The sequence below is a fragment of the Sinohyriopsis cumingii genome, chromosome 15, assembly GCF_028554795.1.
Source record: "Sinohyriopsis cumingii isolate HCF-2022 chromosome 15, ASM2855479v2, whole genome shotgun sequence".
In the NCBI taxonomy this organism is placed as follows: Eukaryota; Metazoa; Mollusca; class Bivalvia; order Unionida; family Unionidae; genus Sinohyriopsis; species Sinohyriopsis cumingii.
This window is the reverse complement of record NC_142975.1, coordinates 104,986,195-104,999,614: the sequence shown is the minus strand read 5'-3', so window position 1 is coordinate 104,999,614 and position 13,420 is coordinate 104,986,195. Positions and strand designations below refer to the sequence as shown.

Here is a 13,420-nt window from a genome sequence, read left to right as displayed (position 1 = left end):
TGCAGTGGATGTAAATGGCTACTACAGTATGAATTTGCAGTGGATGTAATGTCTACTACAGTATGAATATGCAGTGGATGTAAATGTCTGTTATAGTATGAATATGCAGTGGATGTAAATGTCCACTACAGTATCAATGTGCAGTGAATGTAAATGTCTGCTACTGTATGAATATGCAGTGGATGTAAATGTCTACTACAGTATGAACATGCAGTGGATGTAAATCTGTACTAAAGCATGAATATGCAGTGGATGTAAATGTCTACTACAGTATGGATATGCAGTGGATGTAAATGTCTACTACAGTATGAATATGCAGTGGATGTAAATGTCTACTACAGTATGAATATGCAGCAGATGTAAATGTCTATTACAGTATGAATATGCAGTGGATGTAATGTATGTTACAGTATGAATATGCAGTGGATGTAAATGGCTCTTACAGTATGAATATGCAGTGGATGTAAATGTCTACTACAGAATGAATATGCAGTGGATGTGAATGTCTGTTACAGTATGAATATGCAGTGGATGTAAATGTCTCTTACAGTATGAATATGCAGTGGACATAAATGTCTGTTACAGTATGAATATGGAGTGGATGTAAATGTATGTTACAGTATGAATATGCAGTGGATGTAAATGTCTCCTACAGTATGAATATGCAGTGGATGTAAATGGCTAATACAGTATGAATATGCAGTGGATGTAAGTGTCTGCTACAGTATGAATATGAATTTTATGTAAATGGCTGCTACAGTATGAATATCAGTGGATGTAAATGGCTACTACAGTATGAATATGCAGTGGATGTAAATGGCTAATACAGTATGAATATGCAGTAGATGTAAATATTTACCACTGTATGAATATGCAGTGGATGTAAATGTCTGATACAGAATGAATATCCAGTGGATGTAAATGTCTACTATAGTATGAATATCCAGTGGATGTAAATGGCTAATACAGTGTGAATATGCAGTGGATGTAAGTGTCTGCTACAGTATGAATATGAATTTTATGTAAATGGCTGCTACAGTATGAATATACAGTGGATGTAAATGGCTACTACAGTATGAATATGCAGTGGATGTAAATGGCTAATACAGTATGAATATGCAGTAGATGTAAATATCTACCACTGTATGAATATGCAGTGGATGTAAATGGCTTCTGCAGTATGAATATGCAGTGGATGTAAGTGTCTACTACCATATGAACATGCAGTGGATGTAAATGTCTACTACAGTATGAATATGCAGTGGATGTAAATGCCTACTACAGTATGAATATGCAGTAGATGTAAATATATACTACCATATAAATATGCAGTGGATGTGAGTGTCTACTACTGTATGAACATGCAGTGGATGTAAATGGCTACTACAGTATGAATATGCAGTGGATGTAAATATCTACTACAGTATGAATATGCAGTGGATGTAAGTGTCTACTACAGTATGAATATTATCTACCGCCATATGAATATGCAGTGGATGTAAATGGCTAATACATTACCAATATGCAGTAGATGAAAATATCTACTACCGTATGAATATGCAGTGGATGTAAATGGCTATTACAGTATAAATAGATGTAAATGTATACTACAGTATAAATATCCAGTGGATGTAAATATCCACTACAGTATGAATATGCAGTGGATGTAAGTGTCTACTACAGTATGAATATTATCTACCACCATATGAATATGCAGTGGATGTAAATGGCTAATACATTACCAATATGCAGTAGATGAAAATATCTACTACCGTATGAATATGCAGTGGATGTAAATGGCTATTACAGTATAAATAGATGTAAATGTATACTACAATATAAATATGCAGTGGATGTAAATGTCTGCTGCCATATGAATATGCAGTGGAAGTAAATGTCTACTACAGTATTAATATGCGGTGAATGTACATATGTTCTACAGTATGAATATGCAGTGGATGTAAATGGCTACTTCAGTATGAATATGCAGCAGATGAAAATGCCTACTACAGTATGAATATGCAGTGGAAGTAAATGTCTACTAAAGTATGAATATGCAGTGGATGTAAAAGTCTGCTACATTATGAATATGCAGTGGATGTAAATGGCTAATACAGTATGAATATGCAGTAGATGTAAATATATACTACAGTATGAATATGCAGTGGACGTAAATGTCTGCTACTGTATGAATATGCAGTGGATGTAAATGTCTGCTACATTATGAATATGCAGTGGATGTAAATTTCTACTACAGTATGAATATGCAGTGGATGTAAATGTCTACTAAAGTATGAATATGCAGTGGATGTAAATGCCTACTAAAGTATGAATATGCAGTGGATGTAAATGTCTACTACAGTATGAATATGTAGTGGATGTAAATGTCTACTACAGTATGAATATGCAGTGGATGTAAATGTCCACTACAGTATGAATGTGCAGTGGATGTAAATGTCTGCTACTGTATGAATATGCAGTGGATGTAAATGTCTACTAAAGTATGAATATGCAGTGGATGTAAATGTCTACAACAGTATGAATATGCAGTGGATGTAAATGTCTGCTACAGTATGAATGTCCAGTGGATGTAAGTGTCTACTACAGTACGAATATGCAGTGGATGTAAATGTCTACTACAGTATGAATATGCAGTGGATGTAAATATCTACTACAGTATGAATATGCAGTGGATGTAAATTGCTACTACAGTATGAATATGCAGTGGATGTAAATGGCTACTACCTGATGAATATGCAGTGAATGTAAGTATCTACTTCTGTATGAATATGCAGTGGATGTAAATTGCTACTACAGTATGAATATGCAGTAGATATAAAAATCTACTACCATATGAATATGCAGTAGATGTAAATATATACTACAGTATGAATATGCAGTGGATGTAAATATCTACTACATTATGAATATGCAGTTGATGTAAGTATCTACTACAATATGAATATGCAGTGGATGTAAGTGTCTACTACAGTATGAATATGCAGTGGATGTAAATGGCTCTTGCAGTATGAATATGCAGTACATGTAAATGTCTACTACAGTATGAATATGCTGTGGATGTAAATGTCTACTACAGTATGAATATGCAGTGGATGTAAGTGTCTGCTACAATATGAATATGCAGTGGATGTAAGTGTCTACTACATTATGAAGATGCTGTGGATATAAATGTCTTCTACATTATGAATATGGAGTGGATGTAAATGTATGTTACAGTATGAATATGCAGTGGATGTAAATGTCTACTACAGTATGAATATGCAGTGGATATAAAACACAGTAATGAGAATTTGAAATGTCTTTATAAGTTAGTTACATTCATTCGGATTTCATACAATTCTGCAGATTAATAATATTATCATAATGTGGCAAAGTATATTTATTAGAAGCATGGAGAACATATTATTAGAGGGCAGTCTTCTAGATGGTTATTCTCTTTCTTGTTAATATATACATATACTTAAAATAAGTTAATTTACTTAATAGTGCTGTCATTGTGGTGTTTTTAGCTAATTAACATTATTATCATGCACATTTTGAAAGAGTTATATTTGTCCATCTTGAATATTTCCATTTATGTACAGATATACAATCTTCACATGTAAGGCTTCATTTTCCCTAGATGTTCCTGAAGTTCCATCCAAGGTAAGTGTCATAGACCTGACACTGAACAGTGTTACCATCCAGTGGGTAGCAGGATATAATGGTGGGCTAGAGCAGACTTTCCACATTATCGCATCAATAGGTGAATTCACAAGGAGTGTCACTGCATCAGATCCTGGATACAGGAAAAATGGAACTGCTGTACTAGAGAGTCTTCTACCAGGGACAAGATACAGTATTTACATGACAGCCATTAATGCAGTTGGTTCAAGTAACATGACAGAGGCCATTATCTTTGTCACTCCAGATGGTACAGCAATTTTGGAATGATACTAATACTATTAGTTAGTCCAAGCAATTTGTCAACAATGTTTGTTAGGATTTACATACAGTATGGACTTAACATCAGATGTCAACCAGGTTTGTCAGGCTTTAAATAGAGTATGGACTTGACATCAGATGTCAACCAGGTTTGTCAGGCTTTACATAGCGTATGGACCTAACATCAGATGTCAACCAGGTATGTCAAGCTTTACATAGAGTATGGACCTAACATCAGATGTCAACCAGGTATGTCAGGCTTTACATAGAGTATGGACCTAACATCAGATGTCAGCCAGGTTTGTTAGGCTTTACATAGCGTATGGACCTAACATCAGATGTCAACCAGGTATGTCAGGCTTTACATAGAGTATGGACCTAACATCAGATGTCAACCAGGTATGTCAGGCTTTACATAGAGTATGGACCTAACATCAGATGTCAGCCAGGTTTGTTAGGCTTTACATAGAGTATGGACCTAACATCAGATGTCAACCAGGTTTGTCAGGCTTTACATAGAGTATGGACCTAACATCAGATGTCAGCCAGGTTTGTTAGGCTTTACATAGCGTATGGACCTAACATCAGATGTCAACCAGGTATATCAGGCTTTACATAGAGTATGGACCTAACATCAGATGTCAGCCAGGTTTGTCAGGCTTTACATAGAGTATGGACCTAACATCAGATGTCAACCAGGTTTGTCAGGCTTTACATAGAGTATGGACCTAACATCAGATGTCAGCCAGGTTTGTTAGGCTTTACATAGCGTATGGACCTAACATCAGATGTCAACCAGGTATATTAGGCTTTACATAGAGTATGGACCTAACATCAGATGTCAGCCAGGTTTGTCAGGCTTTACATAGAGTATGGACCTAACATCAGATGTTAACCAGGTTTGTCAGGCTTTACATAGATTATGGACTTAACAACAGATGTCAACCAGGTATGTCAGGCTTTACATAGAGTATGGATCTAACATCAGATACATGAGGAGTAATTAAATTATTTTCATTTGTACCACACAAAGTTGATATTTAATTGATGGAAATCTGACATATGAGAATAATTTCTTGATAAATATGTTTATTTTCTTCATATGATTAATCATTAATGTGATTATGTCATACATTTTTCATAATATATGTTCTTCACAATTATCACAGACTGTTAAAAATCTACAGATGAAAGTCATGGAATTTTGAATGAATTTGCTTGATGAGATGTAGATGTCACTTTTCTATGTGTCCTAGGATTTTGATATCTCCATTCCAGATTTTGCAAGTCAGATACAGCCTGTGAAACCCTTGTTATTTTATTATGTTATAATTCTTCCTTGTATTGGCCTCGTACAAAGATGCAGGGGCACATACTAAACACATATTCTTTCCATGCCAGCAAACCTGTTTAGGATCCAATTAGTATTTCAGATCTGACACTGCAGTGTGCTTCTTCACATATTATATGTCTACTAATATAGTGTCTGATGCTCATGGCCCAGAAATTGATGATTGGGTCTGAATCTGATGAACACTCAACATAACTCAGTGAGTTAAATCCAGGCATGCTGATGAGCACTCAGCAGAACTCAGTGAGTTCAATCCATGCATGCTGATGAACACTCAGCAGAACTCACTGAGTTCAATCTAGGCATGTTGATGTTTAATAACAAATGCATGCAAGAAACAGATCATGCTATGAGACTGAAACTTCCATAAATTATCTTTTATGATGAATAGGTTTTGAACACTCCATTGATGAATCTGTACAATCTGTTGTGTCCACTTTGGTGAAAACAAGGCCAGTCTGTCCAAATAATGTTTAAGGTAATAAATGCCTAGTCCCTGCATACTGTAAATTGTAACTCATGAAATTTGGCGAATGTAGTCTTCAGTGGTGCTGCAATGCGATAAATCTCTTTCAGATATCAAGAAATTTGTTGGGCTTGGTTTTTGTACCTTGTTTTACTACAGAAAACTTAGAAACTTTGTTAGTGTCCCAACTAGAAATGACTAACCTGGAATTTTGACAATTCTTGGTGACGTTTTCATGAAGTTGTCATTTAAGAGGCCATAGACCTCAAGCCATCTCGTCAATCTTTGTATAAAGCTGACATACCTATATCATATAGTGGTTTGTTTAGGGATACACTTTCAAAATAGATAAAACCTTTAGAGGAAATATATGACTCAGTCAAGAAAGATCTTATCAGAACTGTAATAACATTATGCTCAAAGACAGCTTGGGTCCAGTGATTTTTTAGGGGCTGGAACCAGGTATGACAGATTCTAAGAAAACTGATGCCAGGGAACAGATTAAGTTGATACTGATAATGGTGAGATGTCAACTTAGCAACTAGGCTGACGTGGGTTTTTTTTTCTCTCAAAACTGGTTTAATATAAAGACTTAATCCTTATATTTTAAAATTTCACGAGTCTTGGATCATACATGTTTACCTGGAAGTAAAGGTATGTGAGGTCTTACTTTTGTGGTCCTATCATTTATCAAGAGAAAAGATATTGACAAAAAACAACTTTGTTCCACTTATTCAAGATTATCTACTTCAAAACAGCAATTTACCAGATCACTGTATACACTGAACAATTATTCTGTTAAAAGGCCAGATTTAAATAGACCATCAGAACCAGCCCAATGTATCACTACCAACTCATGAGATCTTGGAATAATTGCATTAGCATGTGAAAATGCTCAGTCTTTGACTGCAATATTAAGTGCCATGACACTCAAGGAATGTTTGTGCAATGAGGGCAAAGTGGACTCGACTGATCATTCCACCCAGTTTACATATATGTATATCCACATTGTGTCCTTAACTTTTGTCCATAATCAAATTTAGAGTTTTTGCCTACCAGAGTTTTGTTATGTTTATTTACTAAAATTTGAATTAAAGGTCTAACCTAGATAATAAACTTAGAGTGTTCTCGAAGTGAACTTGATGCAGTTTGATAGATATTCCATTAGAAATGACTCAGATCTAAAAAATTCCAGAACACCTTTTAGTGTCCTGAGTCAAGTAGTTATTTGAATATAAAGCTGATAAGGAAAACAAAATTTATTTCTGTTTCATATCATGTCCTTTGGAATATATAATCAAAGTTTGTAGTTGTGTTCAAATATGATTTTAGAAGAATTATTTATTTAGATTTTTTATTCAAGTTACAAAGAGCTCATTGAGTGTTTGGACTTAAACACTGCTTCAGGATTACTGGAAATGCATTCAAGTACATTATGGATTAATTTACATCATTGTGGGGGGCCTTGATTGGCCAAGTGGTCTTAAACACTCACCGCTACAGATCACTGCTATCTGTCTGCATGGGTTTCAGTCTGAGGTTCAGCCAAAGTGGGTCACTGTGAGACAGCTTGTCATTAGCTTCTCATGCTTTGGTGGTTCTTTCCCAAGTTTTCCTGGGTTTTTCCACCATCATTTATACTGACCATCATGTATAGCCTGTCTGTGCTCAAAAATGGCATTAAACTCTACAACAACAACAACGACATCATTGTGGTACATAAGGACATTCAGGTCTGTTGGAATTTGTTTGGGATATTCTATACTTTTGGACATGGGATAGGACATTTATGATAATTTGGGTGTTAATTCCATATACAGTGTTTTTTCATTTTCACTTTTTGTTCCCAGGAAGTAAATTTTTTATTACCATTACTTAAAGTATCTTACTTTCTGGTACATATTTTAAGGCATAGAGTCCTAACATTCCTCAATGAATATGTAAACTAGTATTGATTCAAATATTGCAAAAATGATCACAAGCTTCTTTTTTTTAACAAACTTTGTAGGATAACATTGTTTGGACAAAAACAATAACAATCATTTCAGACATTATTCAGTCATGTAATCAATGTTGTTTTTTTTTTAGAGTAATGACAGACCCACATAATGCACAATTACTGGAAATTTAAATATTCCTCAATTATATATTTTCTATGATTGTATGAAATATTTACCAGTAAAAGACAGTAATTGTTTAGAAACACATATGCATGTTGCATCTGATTACAGTCAGTCTGCCAAATAATTGTAGTACCTGATCACATGATTAAAAGAAGGACTATAATGATGTATCCTCAATGATATTAATGAGGAAAATATCAGAAGTAGAAGAAAAACTGCAAAATGAAATCACCAAGATAACTGCATTAGTCATTAAATACTAATGTGTGTTTCATTGTAGATGTTATTCGCGGGCTTGCCATGCAACAACTGTTGACCTTGTTGCAGCTGGAATCATAAATGTGACAACCATCAAAGGGGCATTAGAATTATTCTAATTTTAATTCAGAATTTTAGTTGGAACTTTATCTGTTGTAGCTGAGTGTCTTTATTACTGACAGCAAGATAATTTTGATAGAATTACATTCACAAATATCTGTTCAGAACTGCTCATGGCAGCTCGAAGATGACTCAGTATAATTAATCAGTTTTATTCAGTGGCTATTTAGGATAAATTGAATAGCCTAACTGTTTAAAAACAATGGAAAATCACTGACCACTCTGATAAGTAACCATGGTATCTCAGATTTACAAACAACACAATTTGAGTACTTTCTTCAAAAAATAAAACGGTAAATAAATACCAAATATAATTTGTCACCTCATAATCTCAAAGATGTGTACCATAGTAGTGGTATAATTTGGTTACTGATATAGGTCACTGCATTATATACCCCATGACTGTTATGTGTGATCACATATTGGTCATTTTCACTGATTACATATTATATGGGTTTGCATTGACTTTATACCAGTATGAGCAAGAGTCATATGGACACAAAGCAGTGACCTGTTATCAGACCTATGTTAGTAAGCATGGTTAAAGAAACACACTATTATCCTGGTCAGTAAACTGCATTTGAAAGGGGTCCTAAGATGGTAGTCACAAATCTAACAAGAAAAGGTGTTGGTCAACTCACCAGTGGCACCTAAAAGGTACATATAAACCAGAGAGAACAACTTGAATTGGCAGATATCTGGCCAGATTCAGCATTCATATAGCAGCCCTGAATGAAACTTGCCTGTATGAGGAAGGGCCATATAATAAAGTAGGAGCAGTAAAACATAATAGAGTGACTAATGTAAAGAAGAGTCACTTGGTAAGGTTACAAATCTCCCAAAAGGTGTGAATCGCAGATTAATGCAAATAGACTCCCACTGTGTGGACAGACATGTAATTACCTTTAGCATTTATGCACCCACCATGTCCAACCATTATTGGATAAAAAAAAACAAAATTTATGAAGCCTGGAATCTCATGCTTCAAAGTTACCAAAAGCAGGCTAGGTTGATAAGGTCACAAATCTCCCAAAGGGCATGAATCACATTCTAAATACAAATAGACTCACACTGTGCAGGAAAAGACATGCAAAAAGACATGCAACTATCATCACCATCGATGCACCCACCATGTCCAACTATGATAAGATCAAAAACAAATTGTATGAAGACCTGGAATATCTTACTGCAAAAGTAATGATAGCAGACAAGCATATGATCCTTGGTGACTACAGTTTTGGCAGAAATCAACAGACAATACCAGGTGTAATTTCTCAACATGACTTTGGTCAATGCAACAACAGACTCCTACTAAGAAGTGTGCTGAAGACAACCTACTAATCATCATCACAGTTTTCCAACAGCCAGAGCAAAACAAGGTGTCTTGGATGCTCCCTCGCTGCATCCACTGGCATTGTTTAGAGTTCATCACCATCTGAATAAGTGAAACGAAGGATGTCCATGTGATGAAGACCATGAGAAGTGCAGAATGCACGACTGACCACTGGCTCATAATCTCTAAGTTCAATTTTTATCCAGATTCAGCCTGGCAGACAACCACAAGACAAATGTGTGCTCCAAAATCTCAATATCTGTAAATCGATGCAGGAAAATGTAAAACAGGCAGTTGTTGAGGAACTGTGTCACAGTTATCACAATCATCCCCAATACGGAAACATATTAGCCCCACACCACTCCTTGACAAAGGAAAGAAACTACAAAAAGCACTTCAACAACATTCTCAAGCAATAGTCATCTATCAGCAAGGATGCAATTGATCATACTATCCTAAGTGGAAATTAACATACTTTCTGATCCTCAAATACTCAGTGAAACTGAGAAAGCAACTGACTTTCTGTCCAACAGCAAAAACCCTGGAACAGGTGCCATGCAGGCAGAAGTCTACAAAATTACAGGACTGCACGTGGTGCAGAAACTAACACCTATTCAACATATGTGTAAACCTCATGGGCAAGAGGGGTTTACTCCCAAGATGACGAGTTTCTCCAGCCTCTCTCCCATTGTTTCCTGAAACCTGTGTATGCAAAATTATTGTTGAAACCTATGACCCTTTTTCATTGTTTGCACACCTTGCTGCCAGAGTAGTATACTCCTTCTGTATAGTTTCTTGAGTCCACATTGACTAGGGGACTATACTCTAGGAGTACAAAGATGAGTTCATTGTCCACTAGCATGAGTGGAAAGGCAACAACCTATCATAAAATACTGGGGTTATGATCTTCTTGCTGAGATAATTCTGAATCTCCTTGTGCATAACATTGATCAAGGGTTCTTGCCTGATAGTCAGTGTGGATTCAGGAAGGGATGAGGGTGCTTGAAATTCATCATCTCAGAGAGATATGCCAGGAACATAACTCAGAACCTGTACATAATGATTCATTGACCTAAACAAAGCCTTTTACTTAGTTAGTCATTGGGGCCTCTCGAAGATTATAACACAGTCTTGTTGCCAAGAAAAATTCATCATAATGGTTAATTCCATAGTGGAAATTACTTGCTGATGTTGCAAATAATGGTAAGTCATCTGGTCACCAGTGGAATCAAGGAAGGCTGTGCATTCACTCAAACCCTCTTCAGTATCCTTGCTGATGCATTCTTGGACAAAGACATTGGGATTGACATAATATATATCAGACTTATGGCAAGCTCTTCCATCTGAATTGACAGTTTTTGATCTCCTGTTTGCTAACAACTGTTCTTTAAACAGCTAAATGACAAAATCTAGGTCTGATGTGCAGTAGAAGTATAAACTATTTTTATTCAGGTTGTGACCATGTTGATCTTACAATGAGAGTCAAGACTATAGAAATGTTGGCTTATCTATCATAGCAGTGGACAAGTCCTCAGCATTATTCAGTCATATTCAGACTCAGTACAGAGTGATGAAGAAGAAATGAATGCCAGATTTGCCAAACTAAACTACCTGCACATATGGAGCTGATAGGATCAGTCTAGTCTGCAAAGAAAACTAAAGGCCAATAAAGCCATTGCATTTCCGATTCTGCTTAATGCTAATGTTAAACATGGATGGTGTAGCAACACCATTCCATGACACTGAACCATTATCACATGGGCTGGCTGAGGAAACTGATGACGATTGTATATCAGGACAGAATCCCATGCAGACACTGAGGCTGTCAAAAGTGGGAGGCATTTCAAGCATCCGCACTCTGGAGATCAGATCACAGATGGGATGGGCAGACCATTTCATCAGGATATCAAAAGAGTAACTACCAAAAAATACATACTATTATTGACACTGAGTTTTGAGAAAATGTTGCATAGAATTCCTCTACTGAGTGCAGTCACATCTATACTTGAGCTACAGACTTTGAGCTGAGAATGGGAGAGGTAAAAGAAGCACGAGCAGCATATATTTCAGAACTGCAGTATACTTTCTACTGATCATGCTACCGCAAGTGGCAGGGCCCTGATTGGCTGAGTGCCCATGTATTCAGGTTCATAAAGCACTAAAACACTCAACATTCTGGATCACTGCCCTATCACCTCTGTGTGGGTTTGAGTCTCATGTATTGCTAATGTGGGTATGTGAGAAAGCCTGCCAGTATCTTCTCATTGGTCAGTGGTTCTACCCAGGGCTTTTCAGGGTTCTTGCTCCACCAGTTATACTGGATGCCATGTATAGCCTATCTTGTACTGAAAATGGTGTTAAACCCTACAACAATAGTAACCACAAGTGGCATCTCCAGTCCAGTGTACCACATATAGTTTAGACCACAAACTGGCTATTCATGTATTTACAAAAACAAAATCAGTGATGGTCATCTTCAAACACAAAGATTCAGTAAACATGGTGTTGGTGTTGACACAACACTAGATGAATGTATATTTGGGCACTGGTGTGGCAGGATAATGGTCAGCAGTCACTGTCACTCCCGGTGTGATTTCTCTTAGGATCACAGCCTTAAACTTTAGCTGGGAATTAAAACAAAGCATAGTCACGGACCACATCTAAGGTACAATATGATAGCACTCTCACCAAAAAAGAGTTTGATCTAACCAGTATGCTAAAAGAAGTTGGCAAATATGCAACCTTGAAACATTATATATTGTCTGCAGAATGCATACAGTTCAACCAGAACTGCTTTGCCATGGAGTTACTCACCCAGTTAGTTATATTTAGACCCTTATAAAAGCTCTAGGCCATGCTTGAAACCCTACATACATTTTATAATGGTATGTCCTTTATATGAGAATGAACTTAGTGTTGGCATCATCCATACATGTGAACCTTCTGCACAGAAGTGTGTTTATTCTGCGTTTAAAGTGTATCCTCTCTTCCCCCAGTGACATTGTCCATGTATTCAAATTTATGTTCTGATTCCACTGTAACTGTACATTTACGGTAATAACATCTGTGATCATGTGACTTGATGGCCTAAGTGGGGCAAGACCATGTAGTTGCTAATTTCACCCTTTGATCCATGTTGACATAGCTGGCTTAATTACTTGAAGTTTGTTGATGTGGACTATACTGTGTGTGGACCGAAGTAATTCAGAGGACTAAAGACATTAATTGATTCTGATTAAGTTACTAAAGAGCCCAATCAACATAAAACAATAAAACATTACCTTGAATCTCTCTGAAATGAATATTCCATTTTTGCACTTAAAATTGTCAAGATGGATTAGAGTCCATTTAAAATGTAATGAAAAGAAATTTTGACAAGATTAAAGATGGTAGTTTATTATGGATGGATTACTCAAGAGTACAAGTGGCATAATGCTGGGTTAGTTTGACTTTGGTCTTTACAGTATGTCAAGATGTTGAAGCCTGCCAGTGTCAAAACACCAAAATCAATGCAACTGAAATATTACTAAATCCACTGAAGGTTGAAAATGGGTGTTTCAGTGTTTGAGGTAATGTTCAGTGTTAAATGAAAATGCATTCTGCTCTTTCTGAAAACTTTTAAGTTCGCTTAACACATCATGCAGAACTCTGATCTAATGAAAGCGTATTATGGCACAAGAATGTCTTAACACATCATGCAGAATTCTGATCTAATGAAAGCGTGTTATGGAATTAACAACAAATATGCCACCATTAAATTTCAAATTTGTGGAATCTGCATCAGAAGTGGATAAAAATAAATGTGCAAACTATTTGCCAACTGA

General features: G+C 36.1%; 2 protein-coding genes across 6 annotated transcripts in view; one reads left to right on the top strand and one right to left on the bottom strand.

Annotated features, from left to right (window-relative positions):
- Nucleotides 1-13,420, bottom strand: part of LOC149782417 (adhesion molecule nephrin-like) — a 506,160-nt gene that overhangs the window by 318,758 nt on the left and 173,982 nt on the right. The gene's annotated exons all lie outside the window — the stretch shown is intronic.
- LOC149782419 (protein turtle homolog B-like) overlaps nt 1-13,420 on the top strand; it is a 143,426-nt gene that overhangs the window by 112,251 nt on the left and 17,755 nt on the right. For 2 of the 3 annotated variants that reach the window (XM_089933806.1, XM_089933805.1), the window contains one exon: nt 3,644-3,934. The exons of the other annotated variant lie outside the window; for it this stretch is intronic. In XM_089933806.1, the coding sequence (XP_089789932.1) occupies nt 3,644-3,934 (291 nt within the window). The remainder of the gene's footprint in view (nt 1-3,643; nt 3,935-13,420) is intronic. 3 annotated transcript variants of the gene reach the window in all.